This window comes from Olea europaea, unplaced genomic scaffold, assembly GCF_002742605.1.
Source record: "Olea europaea var. sylvestris unplaced genomic scaffold, O_europaea_v1 scaffold807, whole genome shotgun sequence".
Lineage (NCBI taxonomy): Eukaryota > Viridiplantae > Streptophyta > Magnoliopsida > Lamiales > Oleaceae > Olea > Olea europaea.
In genome coordinates, this window is record NW_019266506.1 from 236,932 (window position 1) to 256,780 (window position 19,849).

General features: G+C 40.6%; 2 protein-coding genes across 2 annotated transcripts; both read right to left on the minus strand.

Annotated features, from left to right (window-relative positions):
• Positions 1 to 8,957: 8,957 nt before the first annotated feature.
• On the minus strand, positions 8,958 to 10,004 carry LOC111391599. Its single transcript, XM_023016845.1, has one exon. It carries the CDS (start codon positions 10,002 to 10,004, stop codon positions 8,958 to 8,960), a length of 1,047 nt encoding a protein of 348 aa, XP_022872613.1.
• Positions 10,005 to 17,176: 7,172 nt separating this feature from the next.
• LOC111391609 (protein trichome birefringence-like 31) lies at positions 17,177 to 19,720 on the minus strand. The gene is made up of 5 exons (XM_023016856.1): positions 19,214 to 19,720; positions 18,747 to 18,918; positions 18,406 to 18,605; positions 18,178 to 18,324; positions 17,177 to 18,047 (listed from the first exon to the last, which is right to left on the minus strand). The coding sequence occupies exons 1-5, from the start codon at positions 19,582 to 19,584 to the stop codon at positions 17,660 to 17,662; spliced, it is 1,278 nt and encodes a 425-aa protein (XP_022872624.1). The 5' UTR covers positions 19,585 to 19,720; the 3' UTR covers positions 17,177 to 17,659.
• Between the last annotated feature and the right edge of the window lie 129 nt (positions 19,721 to 19,849).

Genomic DNA, 19,849 nt, shown 5'->3' on the forward strand with positions numbered 1-19,849 from the left:
CAAGCTGCCATTTTCGTCTTCTACATTGCTCCAGTTTCGGGTTCTGTTTTGGACAGGTATTTCTCCCTCTTTTGGGTTCATCTCTTCTTGCTGGTTGGTTCTTCTCTGGTTTGCTGGTTGGCTGGGGCTAGCTCTGGTTCTCGCCCCCAGCTGGGGCTCTTTTTGGTTTGGTTTTTGGTGCATTGCTGCTTGGATATTCCTTGGTGCCTGGCTTCTGTTTCTGCCCTTGTTTGCTTGGTTGCTGTATTGGTTTTCAGCCAGTTTTGAGGTTTACTCTAGGTGCATCTTTGCTGTGTTCATGGTTGGTTTCTTGGTGCCCTTGAAGAGCTGAATACGGCAGTTTCTTTGGTGTTTTCATTTGGTCCAGCTCCTGCCCGTTTTTGGTCCTTCTTTGCTACGGGTGTGCCCAGTTTTGTGCATTTCTGTCCAGTCTTGCTTCATTCTGCTGGGTTTTCAATTCTGCCTTTGTTCGTTTTGGGTTTCTTGCTGTCCGATTTTATGTTCTTCATCATCCATGGAGTTCTTGGTTGGCTTGTAAGTATTGTGTATGCATACATGCATGTCAACTTTGATTTGATTTTGTAATTAGGTCAGAAGTTCCTGCTGCTACCCCCCTGCTGTGCAGCCTCTTCAGTCTGATTTTTTGCTATTTTAGTATAACAATCTCAGAGAGTTGGTGAGAGACCCGTTTGACTCCTGCTTGGGCCGGGTTTCTCTTGTTTCTGGACGGGTTTTGGGCTGACCTTAGTCGATTGGCCTTAGTTTTGTGGGCTGTTTTGTTGGTGATTAGGCCCAGTTTTCTCGGTTGGGCTCCATCTCTTTTGGACTAGCTGTTGGTCTTTCTTTGGGCCTGCTTAGCTGGAATATCTTGGGCCTCTTTGGTTTTTCTTTTGGGTTGAATTGTAGTGTTTTTCTTTGGGCTGCTTGGGGCCATTCTCTGGTCATATTTGGGCCACATTTGGTCCATTTATTTGGGCCTTCTTGGGGCCTTTCCAAGGCCTTTGCTGGACGGATTATTTGGTTTTCTTTGGGCCTGTTTCAGGTGTTTTCTTTGGGCCTTCTTGGGGCCTTTGCTGGACGGATTTACTGGGCTTTCTTGGGCCAGTTTTAGGTATTCTATCTGGGCCTTTTGGGCCGTTATTTGCTGGTTTCTTTGGCTTTTCTTCTGGGCTGTTTGGTGCATATTGGCCCATTTCCTTTGGGCCTTGCTGGACCTTTTTTTTCAGAGGTTTCTTTAGGCCTGCTTTGGGTCTTCTTGCTGGGCCCTTATTTATAATTTGGGCCTTATTTTGCTGGGACTTTTGGGCTTCATTCACCTGGGTGGATTTCTTGGCTGGATTGTATTGGGCCACTCTTACCGGTTTTTTTTTGGACTGCCCTTTCATTCATTTTGACGGCAAATTCAGGTTAGTGGGGGATTTTTTCTGTTTTTGCTGGAATTCATTTTTTCTGCCTATTTGACGTCAAATTCTAGTCCTTTTGGTTTTCCTATTTCTCGTCAATTTCCTTTGGCTGGAGCTTATTTTCTGTCGTGTTCTGGGTTCATTTTCTGCCTTCGGTTTTTAGTTTCTTCGCTGAGTATCCTACTATGGCGAAGAAGAAATTAAAATCAGGGTCGACCTCTCTTGTTTCACTATCTTCTATGCAGAATATTATTGAACATGTTTCTGCCGTTCAACCTGATGCAAATCCTGTTTTATCGGGGGAGAATAAGGTGACAAATTTGCATTCACTGAGCATTTCTTTAACTCTTGGTGAGGAGGATACGGAATCTGACCAATCTGATTTTGAATCAAATTCGGTTAAAGTTATGAATAATAATGCTGAAAATGTGAAGAGTGTTGGTGGAGTTTTGGAGAAAAAAACCCCATGGGTTAACCTTTTCAAGGATAACCGCAAAATTGAGGAAAATATCAAGTTGAAAACATTCCATAATCAATCAAATGAGGTTGTGTTGGGCGAATGTGATGAAAATGATATTGAAAATGCATGGGGATATGGTTTGGTTGGATACTTTGCCGGTAGGTTTCCGGGGAAAATCGCGTTACTCAAATTATGTGATTCTTGAAAGGTGGAATATAAATATCACGTTCATGCTAGTGGTTGGTTGGTTTTCAAGTTTGAGACCGATAGTGAAAGACTAAGTGTGTTACATGGTGGCCCATACTTAGTCTACGGGAGACCGCTCATGCTTAAAATGATGCCGCGCTATTTTGATTTTGATGACAAAGATGTTAGTACAATGCCGGTGTGGATTAACTTTCCGGGACTTCCCTTGGAATTTTGGAATGCTAATGCATTGAGTAAGATTGTCTCTATGGTTGGGAAACCAATCTCAATGGACAAAGTGACCGCTACTAGAGGTCGTATCTCCTTTGCGAGAGCACTTGTGGAAGTTGATGCTTCCATTGATCTTGTTCGTGAGGTAAAGGTTCGACTCCCCAATGGAAAGTTGAGGGAGCAAGAAATTGTATTTGAACATGAACCAAAGTTTTGTGGTTCTTGTCAGGTTTTTGGTCACTCGACCAAGTGGTGCAACAACAAAAAATCTGATGGGGAGAAAGGCAAAGGAAAGGTTGCTGTTTCCTATTTAAAGAAGGTTGGAAACGATGGTAATTCAGTCCCAATTGCTCAAAAATCAGTTGTTAGTGCTACAGGGATGTCACAACGATGGCAAAAATGACCAGCAACTTGGTCGAAAATCTGGACAGCATGATGTCCGAAATTCTGGGCAGATTGTTGAGCAGAATATGGGCCAGAATGATCTTGCTGGAACATCTGAAAACAGGCAGAATTTGAGCCTCCTAATATGGAAAATATTAGCAGCATTCCCAGGGTAAATATTGGGGAAAATGGGGCAGCAACTGTTGTAGTTAATCCCCCTTTTATTGAGGTCAGAAATAGGAAGAAGGGTGCTGTCCAAAACAGCAAAACTGTTGCAATTAATCCCCCCTTGCTGTCGAAAAATGGAAATGACCAGCCCCCTAAGGGGTCGGCTGTTTTGGAAGGTGAAAATGCTAAAGAGAAGCTAAAATCAAAAGTTGATGACGATGGAAAGTTGGCAAAAAAATCTGGGAAGAAGAAGGGCGCTGCCCTCCCTTCATTAATATGAAGATAGCCTCGTGAAATATTAAGGGCTTTAACCCGCCCCTCAAACACAATGGGGTTAAAGACTTGATGAGACGTAATGACATTGACGTCATGGGGATTTTGGAAACAAAATTGGATGACTCGAAGCTTCCAAGAGTCGTGAGAAATAAATTTGCTGGGTTCTACTTTGCAAATAATTTCGCCTATCATGATGCGGGGAGGATTTTGATTCTTTGGGATTTCTTGAAGGTTGATTTGGATGTGTTGGAGGCTACGGCACAACTCATTCATTGCTCTATTACTTGTAAGGTAACTTCGCGTACCTTCTTTGTTAGTTTTGTATATGCTTTCAATACTATTGTGCCCCGTAGGCCCCTTTGGCATGATCTTGAAGTTTTTGGTCTTAATTGCTCTTCGCCATGGTTGGTTCTTGGGGATTTCAACAATGTGCTTCATTTTGATGAAAAGAGTAACAGGGCCGATGTCACGCCTTATGAGATTAAAGATTTTGATATGTGTTGCAAAAATATTGGACTTCGGACTTGAGATCGATTGGGTGTTTCTTTACTTGGAATAATAATTCCGTTTGGAGTAAACTTGATCGTGCTATGGTAAACGAGGCATGGATGCTTGAGAGTTTTGATAGTTTTGCTAACTTCCTCCCCCTGGGATGCCTCTCCGATCACTCCTCTTGTATTGTCACTTTGTTTGGGGAAGTTGAAAGGAAGAGGAGGCCATTTAAATTTTTCAACATGTGGACTCGGCATGATGAGTTCCTTGATTTGGTGTCTCTTGGTTGGAGTAAAGTTTTTGATGGCACGAAGCAATATTCTCTTTGCAAGAAACTACATTGCCTTAAAGGATTGCTTAAAAGGATGAATGAAAAACATTTTGCTCGCATTTCCTCTAGGGCCGAAAGTGCTTCCAAGAAACTTGATTTGGCACATCTTGAATTTCACAATGATCGAGAAAATCTTCATCTTAAATGTGAAGTGGTTCGTTTGCGAAAAGAGGTAAATACTCTTTGTGAGGCGGAAAGGAGTTTCTATTATCAAAAAGCAAAGTGTGTGCATTTGAAGAATAGTGACTAATGTACTAAGTATTTTCATTCTTTGGCCAAGAGGAATTTCATCCCGGCTATACTTAAGAGAGACGGGTTTTATTCTACCTCTCTTGAGGAGGTTGGCACCGAATTCACGCATTTCTATAGTGAATTATTGGGGAGAAAAACTGTTGGACAGCATGCTAGTGTGGATGTTATAAGAAACGAACCGATGTTGTTGGAGGAGAATGCTTCTTTACTTGTTCGGGATATTACGAGGCAAGAGATCAAAGAAGCTATTTTTAGTATTGGGGATGATAAAGCCCCGGGGCCAGATGGATTTACTTCTTGTTTCTTCAAAAAATCATGAGACATTGTTGGTAATGATTTTATGGATGCTATTGAGGAATTTTTTGCTTCGAGATCTCTTCTCAAGCAAATCAATCACACCATCTTAGCCTTGGTACCTAAGGGTACTCACTCTTCTTCGGTGGGGGATTATAGGCCTATTGCATGTTGCAACGTCTTTTACAAGGTAATCACTAAGATTCTTGCCTCTTGTTTGAAGCCTATGCTTGACTCTATTGTGGACCAAGCTCAATCCGCATTTGTTGAGGGTCGGAGTATGATTGAAAATATTCACTTGGCACAAGAACTTTTGAGACAATATAACCTTAAGAGGGTTGCTCTACGGTACCTCCTCAAAATTGATCTTACTAAGGCCTTTGATTTGGTGAATTGGGAGTTTCTTGAAGAAGTTCTTGAAGGGTTGGGGTTTCCCAATATCTTTGTTGATTGGATTATGGAATGTGTCACTTCTCCATCTTATTCCATAGCGATAAACAGTGACCTTCATGGGTTTTTCAAGGGTAAAAGAGGTTTTTGGCAAGGTGATCCACTCTCCCCTTACTTGTTTATTCTCTGCCTTGAATACCTATCTAGATTGCTAAAGATGGCCACCTCGGATAGCAATTTCAATTTTCACCCCAAGTGTGCTCAATTGAAGATCACACACTTGGCATTTGCGGATGACTTGATGTTATTTGCTAGAGGGGATGTCATGTCTTTGGATATTTTATTGAATTACCTTTCGATTTTTGGAGGTATGTCGGGATTGAATATAAATGTTGGGAAATCTTGTATCTACACCGCGGGTATTCATGGTAAAGATTTGGAGGATATTCTTGCTCTCACAAATCTCCCCATTGGCTCCATGCCGTTTAGGTACTTGGGCATACCACTTGCGGCAGAAAAATTGAAAGTTGGGTCTTATGATGTGCTCACAAATAAAATCTCATCTTATATTGGTTCTTGGTCGACTTCTTCTCTCTCATATGCAGGTAGGACTGAGTTTGTGCGAGCCGTGCTCCAAGGTGTGGAATGTTTTTGGCTTTCTATCCTCCCTATCCCGACTACGGTAATTTCTAAAATCAATAGACTTTGTCGTAGCTTCCTTTGGGGGGGTAAAAAACCTTTGGTTGCTTGGAACACTATTTGCCTCCCTAAAGTTGAGGGGGGGCTCGATTTTAGAGACTTGAAATGTTGGAATTCTGCACTTCTCTCTAAAACACTTTGGAATATCCATTGTAAGAAAGACTCACTTTGGATTAAATGGATTAATGTTGTCTACCTCCAAGGGACAGATTTTTGGGTGTATTGCGTAAAGAAACAAGATTCCCCACTCATTAAGAAGCTGGTTGACATCCGGGACAGTATTATTGCTGCCCAACGGGACGGATTTTCAGCAATGGACAGATTGTGTAGCTGGACGGATTCTGGGATTTTTTCTACATTTGCCGCCTATGACTTCTTTAGGCCCAAGGGGGGTCTTCTTCTCTGGTCCAGAACGGTTTGGGATGGTTCCATCACCCCCAAACATGCATTTATTTTATGGTTAGCTGCCCATTCTAAGCTCCAGACGAGGGACAAGCTATTGCACTTGGAGTTGGATTGAAACTACCCATTTTGTGAGGGGATGGACGAATCTGTCCAGCACCTATTCTTTGGATGCCGGGTCACTTTTGAGGTATGGAAACAGATCAGATTTTGGTTGGGTACCGAGCACTTTTAAATGGTTGAAAAAAGAAGCGTGGGGGAAGAGTTGGCTGAGCTGTGTTAAACGGATTGCTTTTGCTCCCACTGTCTACTACATTTGGATGGTTAGGAATTGTTGTATTTTTGATGGTACAAAAGTGCAAGTTGAATCCATTGTTAGGAGGATCAAAACACACGTATACAAAGCAATGTTCGTTTTATATCCGAATGTTTTGATTCTCTTGCTAATGGTGTCTATTAGTATTTTCATCATTGATCTTTCTTGTACGTTTTTTGGACATGATTGGCCCGGTTATGCCCAGAGTACTTGTATTTGATTATGGATATTGGTTCGCCCGGGTATGCCCAGAGTACTTGTATTTGATTATGGACATTGATTTGCCCGGCTATGCCCGGAGTACTTGTATTTGATTATGGACATTGTCTCGCCCGGGTATGCTCGGTGTATTTGTACATGGTACATTTTTGATCTATACATTTACATTTATCGATAAAAAAAATAGTCTATGGCGACTAGCAGGAACTTCCTTTGTCCCTTAGCTAGAGGCAAAGGCCCTAGGATGTCCATCCCCCATTAGAAGAAGGGACACACCCCAAAAACTATTGTCTGTTGCTCGACTGGAACATGGATCAAATTTCCATGGCGTTGACATGTATCGCACTTCCTCACCAACTCCTTAGCGTCTTCCTTTATACTAGGTCAATAATATCCTTGTCAAAGCGTCTTGAACGCAAGGGCGGTCGTCCCTTGGTGGTTGCCACAAATTTCTGCATGTATCTCGACTAGTACTTCATGCGCTTCTGTCGGCCGCAAACATTTCAAATATGGCATTGTGAAACCTCGCTTGTAAAGTTGTCTATCGATGACGGAAAATGAGGCTGCTCGGACTTTTAGCTTTCTTGCTGCGAATGCATCTTCCGGCAACTTGTTCTTTGTGAGATATTCAACCAAAGGGTCCATCCAACTCTCCCCTTGCTCTACATTCACAACATTGACTGCGCGTTGGATGCTAGGTCGCCACAAGATTTGCATGCTCACTGTGCGAGGCAGACGTCTGGGGTTTGTGGATGTGAGCTTAGCTAGTGCGTCCGCCCGCTCATTGTCTTTTCGGGGGACTTTTGTTATTTTGAACATGGTGAACCCTTTCTGCAAGTTTTTGACCTCTATTAAATATGCCGCCATCTTTCCGTCTTTAGCTTCAAATTTCCCCGTCACTTGTCCGATTATCAACTGAGAGTCACTGCAAATTTCTACTGAAGCTACCCCAAGTCTGGCTGCCAGTCCTAATCCCGTGATTACTGCCTTATACTCGGCATCATTATTTATAGCTGGGGATTCAAAACGCAGCGAGTATTCCAACTCTTCACCATTCGGACCTACCATTATGATCCCCACCCTGGATCCTTCATCGTTCAAAGATCCATCCACATAAATTTTCCAATCTGCTTGTTCCCCCGGCAGTGCTCAGGCGAAATGGTGAGCTCAGCGATGAAGTCTGCAAGAGCCTGTGCCTTAATAGTCGTCCTTGGCCTGAGTTCAATATCAAACTCACTTAACTCGATTGCCCATTTCAACATCCTCCCAGAGGTCTCTGGTAGATGTAGGATCTGCTTGATAGGTTGGTCGGTCATTACTTGCACCGTATGAGACTGAAAGTAAGGCCTCAGCTTCCTAACCGCAACAATTAATGCAAACACTAGCTGCTCTGCCAGGCTGTATCCTACCTTTGCGCCCCTCAATACTTGGCTCACATAATAGACCGATTTTTGTGCCTTTGCGAACTCTTTTACTAGCACCGCGTTGACTGCCCTTGGTGAGAGTACCAAGTAGAGACACAACACGTCCCCGGGGCATGGGCTGGTCAAGATCGGGGGCTCCTGTAATGACCGCTTCAAGCTCTTAAGTGACTCTTCACATTCCTGGGTCCATTTGAAGTTGGAGGAACCCCCTATAGCCTTGAAAAAGTGGTAACATTTGTCCGCCACCCGGTTCATGAAACGATTTAAAGTGGCTACCTGCCCTGTTAGCCTCTGGACCTCCTTCCTACTGGTAGGGCTTTTCATTTCTAGGATTGCCTGAATTTTATCTGAATTCACTTCGATGCCTCTTTGCGTGATCATGAAGCCTAGGAATTTTCCTCCTGCAGTACCAAAAACACACTTTTCTGGATTGAACCTCAATTTGTTTTGTCGGGCAACGTCAAACACTCTTTGCAAACAGGCCACATGGTCATCAGCCTTGGCGCTCTTGACTACCATATCGTCAACATAAGCCTCTACAACATCTCCGATCAAACCGTGAAAGACTTTGTTCACCATCCTCTGATAAGTTGCCCCGGTATTTTTCAAACCGAAAGGCATAGCCGTGTAACAGTACGTACCAAAGTCTGTGATAAATGACGTCTTCTCTTGGTCGGACTCGGCCATTGAAATCTGATGATATCCAAAAAATGCGTCCAGAAAGCTGAGCTTTTCATAATCCGATGTAGCGTCTACCAGGTGATCTATCCTGGGGAGTGGGTATGAGTCTTTTGGGTATACCTTATTCAACCCAGTATAATCTACACACATGTGCCATTTTCCGTTTGACTTCCTCACAAGTACGATGTTTGCCAACCACTCGGGGTATTGCACCTCTCGAATGAAACCTGCCTGTAGCAATTTTTCTACTTCTGCTCTGGCTGCAACCTGCATCTCTGGGGCAAGATTTCTTTTTTCTGCTTCACTGGCTTAGCCCCTGGTAGGACACCGAGGCGGTGCTACGTGACGGTCAGGCTAATCCTTGGATGTCCTCCGGGCCCCAAGCGAACACGTCCAAGTTACCGGCTAGACACTTGGACAATTTTTCCTTTTCTTCGGATTCCAAACCTGTTCCGACACTAAACTCCCGTCCTTCGACTATAAAGATTTTTTCAATCATATCGAGCGACTTGATCCGTCCCCTTGGGAGTTCCACATCCAGCATCTTGATTGGTGGTGAGCCTTTCGCCTGTATACTATCCACATAGCATTTTCTTGATGCGTGCTGGTCCTCTTGCACGCTCCCGACTTCTCTGCTAGTTGGGAACTTCATAATTTGATGGTGGGTCGATGAGACAGCGCCATCTACGTTTAGCAATGGCCGGCCGTAGATGATGTTGTAGACAATGGGGGTCTTGACAACCAAGAAATTAGTCACAATCACCACTGTCGCTGGGTATGTGCCAAGCGTAATTGGGAGCTTTACAGTTCCCTTTGGTATCACTGTTGCCCCTCTAAAGCCTTGTAGAGAGGTAGTCACCATCTTCGGCTTTTCTGGGGGAATTTTTAGATCCAAGAAGGCATCCCAGGTGAGGACATTTGCTGCACTTTCTCCATCGACAAGCACCCTCTTTACGTCAAAATCTGCTATATCGCCCACCATGACTAAGGCATCATTGTGGGGATGCGTTATACCGATCAAGTCCTCTTCGTCGAAAGTAATGCTCTGGTTGAACCTTGCTTTTTTTTTTATAGAGCAGACTCCTGTGGAACGCGCATAGCTCTTTCTAGCTGAATTTGAGTCGCCACCCGATGCTACTCCCCCAATGATCATGTTTATCACTCCTGCCCTTGGTGGGGGTATTCCTTCGAGCCGTCTGCCCGTGTCGTTTTTTACATACTTGACCAATAGTCCCCGCCTTAGCAGGCGCTTGATTTCTTCCTTCAATTGTAGACGTTCTTCTATATCGTGCCCGTGATCTTTGTGAAAATGGCAGTACTTACTTTGATTTCTCTTGCTAGAGGAAGTCAGCATTGGTTTAGGCCATTCGAGCTCTTTCACGTGTTGTATCTCCATTAATAACTTCGTACGTGGGATGTTCAAAGGGGTGGGTGCCTTGGCCTCCTCTCGCTTCTGCTTGACCGACTGGTCTTGGGCATAACCCTTGTTTATGCGTTCATTCTTCGGCTTATTCTTATCATTGTGCCTTCGCCCATCATACGCTTTTCGCTTATGTGCTTCCGTCTCCCATCAGTCCTTGAGATTTTTGGTCACTTTCTCCGCTTCCTCCGCATCAACATATTTATCTCCCTTCTTCAATAAGTCATGCATTGACTCTAGGGGGTTTTTGGAGAGTGACATTTTAAAGGCTCGATTTCGCATTTTGTTCATCAAGGTAGTAACCATTGCGGACATTTGCAGGTCTTTTATGCCGAGAGTAGCCCGGCTAAACCTAGCCAAGTATTCCTGCAATGACTCGTCTTTCTCCTGTACGACCTGCATCAACCCAATGACTGTCTTTCTCTTCCTCTAGCTGCTTAAGAAGTAAGCCACAAAGCTCCTGGAGAGCTCATCAAACGTCTTGATAGACCGTGGGGCAAAGGTTGCTACCCAGTCCCTGGCCTCCCTCCTGAGTGTGGGAGGGAAGGACCGGCACATCAAAGTGTTCGGGGTGGCATAAAGTCTCATCAAGTCTACAAAGGTCCGCAGGTGGTCAAGCGGATCTGCGACTCCATCATATGCTTCTATCATGGGTTGCTTGAAGCCTTTAGGCAAGGGGACCGCTATGATCTCAGGGACGACCAGGTCTTCCTCCAACACCATCTGCCTCCGTCTATCATTTCTCTTGGACAGTGCATCATCTATCTTCTGGGCCATGATTTCTTCCATCTTTTGTTCCAGGTCCACCATGGCTTGCAGGGGCTGCTGAGCTACGACCGCTGGGGCCCCGCGCGCTCCCGTCCCCTACAGAGGGATGGGTGGAACAACCGCGGGCGGCGCTTGAGGCGGTTGCTGGTTCGTCGCTTCCGTCGGACTCAATGGAGGGACCGTGTCTCTCTGCGACTGGTTTTGCAAGAGCGCCATCATTGTTGCCATTTGAGTCTCCAAAGCGCTGAACTGACTCTGCATCACATACTGAGGAGGCGGCGATGGCTCGTGACCCCTTGTAACTGACTCCTACTCCGTCTCCGCCGTATTTCCAACCAAACGAGTTTCACTCCTTGTTCGTCTTCTCGACATAGCTTTTTAGTTCAAATGATTTCCCACAGACGGCGCCAATGGAATGGCTGTGGAACAATACCTTTCTATCTACCTTGTGGCGTTCGATATTCCGACTGCTCCGCAAAGTGTTTGTGACCTAAAAAATGAAAGCGGGGCTTCCTTCCCCGTTTTACCTCCGGCGTGAGAATTAGTTTTTAGACTTGCAATTGGAAATCAGATGGCTAAAAAGAGTGAGAGAGAGCCTTACCTGTGTCACATCCGGGGTATTTATAAATATTGGGAGCTGGATAACCGCTGGGCGATTGTGGTGTCACGTGTCCCACGTTGGCATTCCCACTACCCCCACGTTCTGAGTGGGGGTCTTTATCTTCCCGTCTGGAGGTTGTACCCGTGTTAATTGCCATGAAACCTAGTCAATTTACTAGAGATTTTATCGCTAAGTGTTTGGGTTGGCTATTCCGTGCCCATTGAAGACCTCGCGTAGTGGTAGAGCACCCCCGGGGGTATTGGTAGAGCGCTCATGGGGGGTTGACGGCTTTGCGTAGTGGTAGAGCGCTCCCTGGGAGTAATGGTAAAGCGCTCCTCGGGGGTATTGGTAGAGCGCCCCTAGGGGGGTTGATGGTCTTGTGTAGTGGTAGAGCGCTCCCCAGGGATATTGGTAGAGCGTCCCTAGGGGGGGTCGACGGCCTTGCGTCGAAGTGTAGTGATCCATCTTGCTTGTATGTCGAGGGTGGCCTTTTCTACCAACCTATATCATGTATGTCTTTCAAAAATAGATTGCAGCATATCCCAACACTTCATCTCAAACATAGAGGGTCAATATCTATGTGATACTTCTGCTAAGGTGATGACATCAGTCCAACTTCTTCTACTTCGATGGCCTTGATTAGGCTAGGTAAGCAAGTGATGTAAAATGTGGAACTCATGTGACTTCTTGTTGGTTGTCACATTACCAATGTGACATGCTTTGTAACATGCTTTGTAAAATATGGGAGTTTTAAATTAAATTTGAGAACTTTTTACATTTTTTAATCACAATTTTTGTAGAAATATATATTTTTTTTCATATTTTCAATCACACATTATTTAATAAAATAATATTATGTTTAAATTCAAAATTTTTTAACCATACATTATTCCAAATTTTTTCCCTAAAATTTATTTTTAATGGAGTCAAACAGATAATAGGGCTCGTCTGCAGATCAGAAATCCTACATTGCTCCAAATTTCACCATGAAATTCAGTTTCCATTAGTACCCCAAAGTGCTTCTCGATTTACGAATATGCTTCAAAACAAAACTTCGATATCCTCGAGAAAGTGAAGTAAAAAATGTCAACCTCGAGGAGGGTATTTTAAGAAGTTCAAATCGTATCCGGACAGAAGTCGCTGGCCATGTGTTCATGAAACTTTTCTCCTTTGAGAAGTTGAAAATTGCAGCCAGCTAAGCGGATAACGGGAAGAAGTAACGGCTCTAGGGGGATACCCCCGAATATTCCGACAAAGTAGACAGAACTGTAAGGCCACCAGAGAAGTAGCTATCGTATGTGGTAGCAGAGATGTGGAATGATATCATCCGATCCTCCCCATTCCTGCCAGGTCAGCAGTAATCACTGCCATTGAGTTGGAATCTAGACGTCTATGATGCATGAAAGTGAATGGAATTTACCGTGTTTTTTAAACCGTTCAATAATATTATTGCATTTTGACAGTATGTTAAAAATTATGTCAACGATTCACAATTGCCACCCTAATATTTAATCTACATAAATTATGTAACAATAATTTATCAAAACTAGCCACTTATTAAATTTTAATTGTATAAATGTTAAATATATAATCAAAATCGACAACTCCATCAATATCTATTAATTTGACTAACAAAAGGTGACATAAAAGTTTAATTATTTCCTAACTAGATTATTGACTTAGAAAGAATTTCAAGTTTAACACAATGAATGGACGCAATTTTAAATTGGAATTCGCCCTTTAATACAAGAATAGATTTTTGACGAGTTATTGTTTAGAGCTCGGTAGAGTTTTTCATCATTTGTCTAGTTGTGTTACTATTTCGATTAAGTTTTAAGTTAAAAATCCCTATTTTGATGGTGCATTCATATAAGTTACTTGGTACAAGATAAGATAGGTGATAATTATTGCTCGAGTAAAGAATAGATATATGAAGAAATCCTTCCTTCCTCTCCTTACGAAATAAAATAGTTGTTCGACCAGAGAATCTAGACTACACCAATATATTTATAATGAATTACCATCTAAACTTTTCACCAACATATTCGAATCGATCGGAAAAAAGTAATCAATATTGACCCAATTCCTAGTATTGCTTATTGGAATAAGCTTTACAAAAAATAATTGAGAGGAATTTTCGACTCCTGAAAATAAAAGTTTGTAAGCCCATGGACAATTTCTTGCTCAATGAATCATCATTTTCTTATTATACTTTATGGCCCCATGTTATTATTAGTACTATAACTTAAATTGCAAAAGGCAATATTTTTTAATCATACCAAGGTCTAAATTTTCCTTTTGAGTAACGAAAATGGCAATCTTTAGGATTGGTTAATGTTGGACTTTTATTAAGTAATTACCTCTTTTGCCATTCAACTTTTAATATATTATTTCATACTTTATTTTAATTTCTGAATAAGTGTTATTTTATTCCTTCAACTTATTGAAGAATATACATCATTTCAATCTTAAGAAAAACTAGCGCACAAGCAGTTATCGAATTAGGATTAAATGGAATAAAATGAGTTTTATTTTGTCTTTATTCAATACAAGTTTTATTTACAACTTCGTAAATCATTTTGAATGTTCGTGACATGTTGCAATGTTAGTTTTGGCATCAGATCAATGATTGAGAATTTAGTAGGAAAATAAATATGTGATTATTAAAAATAATATGGGAAATTAACTGAAATTATAACTAATTAAAAATTTGAGGTATAGAGGTACTAGAATAATGTCACTTGACCCACATGATGACACTCTCGATAACCGTGTCCTCACATGGGATACATGGATCTCGTGCGAATAAAATAATCCCGACCCTCACGTGTGTGCGCGGTCATCCATGCGAGTTGTGTAGCACGATTGGAGGTACCAGTGGAGTACTGGAACAATTTAAGAAAGTGCATCTTCTGGGGAAGGTTCATTTGCACTCAAACCAAAGATTATAATAACATTATCCATAAAATAAATGTTGGATATTGGTTAAATAAATCGAGAATTGAAAATCGATTAAAGTTCGTATCGACTTCGGCCAAATACTCAAAAGCTCGACTCAATTCGTTTAGGCAAAATTGTTTGCCACTTCGTCGCTTCGGAGCGCACAAACGGGGATCGACCTGCATGTATTGAAGGGTATATTTGGCATTTCGAAAATCAACATCGGATGAATGAGAAATTACGAAAAAGACCTCAACCATTAGTGAATAGACACCTTTTCATAAAGGTGCATTGTTTGGAAAGGGTGCATGGTTTAGCCTCAACCATTTCGTCCACACCCTTTCATGGTCTATAAATAGGACCCTTTGGGTGTCCTATTCTTCACAGTTTGATATGCAAAAACATCTCTCATCCTCTCTTCTATCCAAAATCAAAATCATTTCATTTATTTTGATTTTCTTTCATTTCATCTTTGGAGTACATAAGCCTACATTTGGTTCGTTGTACTTGTGTTTTGGAGTGCTACAAACACAAGTGTAGCCGTTGTATCTTGGGAGTCGATTGCCGAAATTCGTAGGCACCGTTGCGGGGCAAATTCGACTTAAGGACAAAGAGTTCAACACTTGCCTCGACTTTGTCACCATCATTATACTTATTTCGGCGTCACTATTCACAAAATTCTTCCAACAATAAATTAGTAATAGAACACAAGAAATTATTGTTTTGTATGTAATAATCATTTTAATTTGTAGACACATTTTTGTTAAGTTTGAGTTTTATTTATAAACCACATTGTTAAAAATTGTGAATTATATATGTTAGTAAACTTGTTACGAACATTCAAGTATAGTCGGGTGCATATTATTAATAAGGGAAATTTTAAAAATACATAAATTTAGAGTGTAATTACACTTTATAATGTGTTTTTTTAAATTTTTGCTTTACATACTACATTTTACAGTATGGTAAAGAAAAATAATTTTTGATAAAATATTACAAATTTTCTATTAAAAATAGTTAAATAAATAAAAATATTCATAAGTGAAAATAACAAATCACACTCTTTGCATCACATTATGTGACACTTTACATACCAAATTTTTAACTATTTTGTATTCTTAAAGAAAATAAAAATCAATTACTAATTTCATTTTCCTCTAAAAACTTATTTTTTTTCCTTTCTCATTTGATCTCTCTCTTCATAAATTAACATTAAGCTGGTCATTTTACTGCAGTACATCATATACATATATATATTTTTTTCATTTTATTTTTACACAATTATATAATTTTATAAATTCTATCTTTCAAAGTCTAAACTAGTGATTATTTATATTTTGCCTATTATGTTTATTCTTTATGTGATGGCTCATCAACTTTAGTAAATGCACCCAAACCGTTTGACAAGTCCATAAGGAACAAATTTGCAGAATCAGTTTTTAGGACTCAGAGAGTTTGATGTGACAACAGACAAAAAGAAATAAGAAGAAAAAAGAATGAAAAGACTGCAAAGTGCAAAGTGCCAAAGTGTGCTCTTATTATGTGTGGGTCAAAAAGTTTTGCTTACACGTACATCGGGCTGACACTTTGATATATACTCCTCTCATGTTACACCTCACACGAGAAATCTCAAGGTTTTTTTTTTAATCATGAAGCCTATCCTCTAATATGAAGGGAGTGTATATCAAAGTGTCAAATCCGATATACAAATAGCGTTTTTCATGGACCAAATGTATAATAACTCACTAACAAAGAACCTCTAATAGACTATATAACTTGATTAGCACCTCATTGTGGAAATCAGCAGCTAGTCGCTTGAAAATAAAGGAACGCCATGAGCAAAAACTTGACTTCAACTTCACCCTTCTCCAAATATATTGAGCTTTGAATCTTTGATAGAAATGCCAAATCAAATTTGAGTTGATGGGATTTGCTAGCCCTGCAATGATGCAATCCCTAATCTTGTGAGCCACTCAAGTTCAATTGGCCCTTTAATCATGCAATCCCTAATATTAAGGATGCGCATGTTTTTATGGCACGTTCACTAGAGAGTTAGAAATAAGCTAAAATCTTCTTTTGAAACTGGACAGAAACCTCAAGTTTTGGTTCAGTTCGATTCCAAGTAAAATGTACAATGCTAGTTAGAAGGTAGAGTTGGACTTCACGAATTTTGCATGAAGCTCCAATGCAGATCTTGGAAAACATCAACATTACCAAGATTATTAGGTGGACACCTCCAAATGGAGATCCTAATCGATAATGTATAGAAGAGTTGCCAAGATTATATGCTAATTTAAGAATTTGATATATTTCTTTCCAGATAAATATGCTGTTGTTAGGATACAAACTTTATGGTATTTTTTCTGATTTATAGAAAAGTAGTTTTTACAAAAAAATCGATCCACAAATTCGTTATTAGTGCTTTCTCCAGCATATCAAGCTTTATAGTTTATACGCCATCTGATTTCTGGACTACTTGAAGAGATATACACAGCAGTAGATGAGGGTGCACAGTCTGGCTCACATAGTTGCCAATTGTCCTCGCGATTGACATTCATTGCAAGAATCCATGAAACAATGTTGACGTAACAAGTTTACTCAAATGTGATGGGACGAGGCGAAACGAAGTACAAACATTGTGTGGTGACCTCTTGCTTTATTTTTGCTTAGCTGACTGCCAAGTGACCTGTCACATCTTGTAGGCCAAAACCTAACACTTATCTTTGATATTGTTATACATTTTATCGTGTTGGTTTTGGAGAACTCCATTGTGATTTCGTGAAGGATTAAAAATTTTGGGAGAATAATGTCGGAGATGAACTCCGAACATCATTCGGGATGGCCCCATTTTATAGTTTGCACACATCAATCCCATTGCTGCATAGCTGTAATTTATGTGTTCCTATGTAGCACTTCTGTTTCCAACACCAGGGAGCTCAAATTAAATGTTTACATTGCAGTATTCGATAGTGTATAACAATTATCAAATGAATAACATAAAAAATTTGTGGTCTTGAAAATTTTCAGAACACTTTTTTCAGCTATAAATTGATTGGTTCCTCATTAACCTTATAAAGCTCTTCACTGCGCCAAAGTTGTAATTTTTTTTCCTCTTCCACTGCATTTCTACTGTGTTTCCCAACACAATAACTTCTGGTTTGTCCCAGCAAGTTGTACCAATTCACAAGCACAAGCTCAAGAGGTAAATATTGGCTCAAATCTCGTAATCTGCTTGTGAAATCCTACTTCCAATGAAAAGATGAGACTTTTGCAATTTCTGTAGCCTCTCAAATGGGAAAAATGAGATTGATTTGCCATGCTTTCAAGGCACTGGAGTTTTCGCTTCACTTAATGATGATTGAGGAACCCGATAATCTTGTAACAACAGTGCGTACAGAATCTCATTCCAAGAATCAGGGACTCCCGGTAAGCACCAGTGGATGCAGTCAGCATAATTTTTTGGATCAGATCTCTGTTCTTTAGTCAAGAGTTTGCCTTTTCGTTCACCAAACACTGAGGTATGTCCATCTTTCCTGAATTCTGACAATTGGGTTATGTTTAATAATCTTACATTGGCCTTCAATTTTCCCGTGATTTCTTTTACTATTCCCATGATTTCAAGATTTGAACCTGTTCCCCAGTACGATCCTTCAATTGGGTGTGTTTCTGTAAAGCAATTACCATCACTTCCAGGCTTCCATTCCCAGCTCCTGCACATGAAAATTTTCCTTCAAAACTCTACATAAACTTATATAAGCCATGAATACATGCAATGTGATGAAGCCACACATTCAGCAAGAGATTTCATATATTTTGGATTATGGAACTCAGTCAACTCACCACAAATGAGTTGGAGATAATGTCGCAAAGAAGATCTTTTGAGTTCGAGGATTAATGCTGGATTCTATCCAATTCGCCCACGTTTCTAATGCCAATCTATAGGCAGTTGTTGCATTATATTCTTGAATGTTGTCCTCAGATCCATATCTGGGGAAACAAATACGAGCTACATTAATAAAGTATACAGGACGTGTCCAAAATGAGTTAGTTCAGATATGCATTTCTTACGTTGCGTTGATTTGAGGTTTGTGCATCCACCAAACGTAGCTTTCAAAGATCAAAATATCAACTTCTTCCCACTCTTTACTGTGCTTAGCAACAGAATCAAGCTTGACGAGGCGTTTCAATACAGTATGATTCGTTGCATGTTCTGAAATTGACTCGACAATGAAGGGAGCCCAATAGTACTCAATTGTCGCATTGAACTCCTGGAATAAAAGTGAAAGTGAACTCGTTTTGGTATCAATCTAGTGACAAAACATACTATTTGGAGGACTTTTCAGAGTTCGTCTTTTGTTTTAGTAAAAGAATGGAGACTGAGAAGAGATTTAGGGAAGCAATTTCATTACCTCAATTGCAAAAATTTTCCTGGGGGGAATTCTTGTAAGAGATTTCATTCCATCTGGTATTGCAGATTGTACCAAACAAACCATAGACTCAAACATGCCTCTTTGTATTGAGTCTCCAACAAACATCAACCTTTTATCCCTCAACATCTCCAGAAACTTGAGTGCATTAAATCTGAACCATTTCAACAACTTATCACACAACTTTCCTTATAGTAATATTTTGTGGAAAAAAAAAAAAAAAAAACTCGTCTAAAAGTTCGTACCATGAAAATTTTACTTTACACATGTTTGTTACTCAGTACTTAAGATCTGACACATGATTTTTAGTGAGGTTAGAACTTTTACATGCCCACTTGAAGTTAAACAAGTGCACTACTGGCTCCAATTGGCAATCTAAAATCAAGTTCTTTAAAGCAATACCAAAAGAAAAAAATTGAATTGAGTAGAATGAGATGAGAAATAATTACTTTGGCAAATTGCAAGAATTAGGCTGCCACCTCCAATTCTGATAGAAAGAATCAGGTCTCCCATTCCTTAAGCATGTAGTTTGTTTAACCAAAAATGGGCAACTTTCTTCTCTATAAAGTGGATGACTTTCATTATCCCAAATCCATTTCCCTTCAAAAACATTGCATCCATCTTTGATTATTTCATCTTCAGAAACATTAATTGGCACTCTAAATGATCTTCTGCTTAATCCTCTCCAATGCAGATATAGCTGATTGTTCTTCAAATTGTCAAGAAAAACACGCACCGTCCCCAGTATTAGCATGGAAAACAAAGCGAGGGGGAAGAGGAGTTGGATCCGACGATAATGTGATGAGGGTTGTGCCGTCATTGCTTGGCGGAACGTGGATGAAGAGTTTTGTCATGGGATTAGGTTTTTCAGTTGTGTCTTGGCATTTAATCATGATTTGAGGCATTCCATGCAACTGCTGGTTGGTAAGTTAGAAAGTTAGGTATGAGGTTCAATTGCTTAAGTTTGGTGCCTAAGTTAACATAACAATCTTTTTACGTCTGTCACATTCTTCAAATGTATTGCCATCAGAGATTTGATCGAGCGGGTTGGGTCGAGTCGCATATGCAATTGGGCAAGGCCAGGC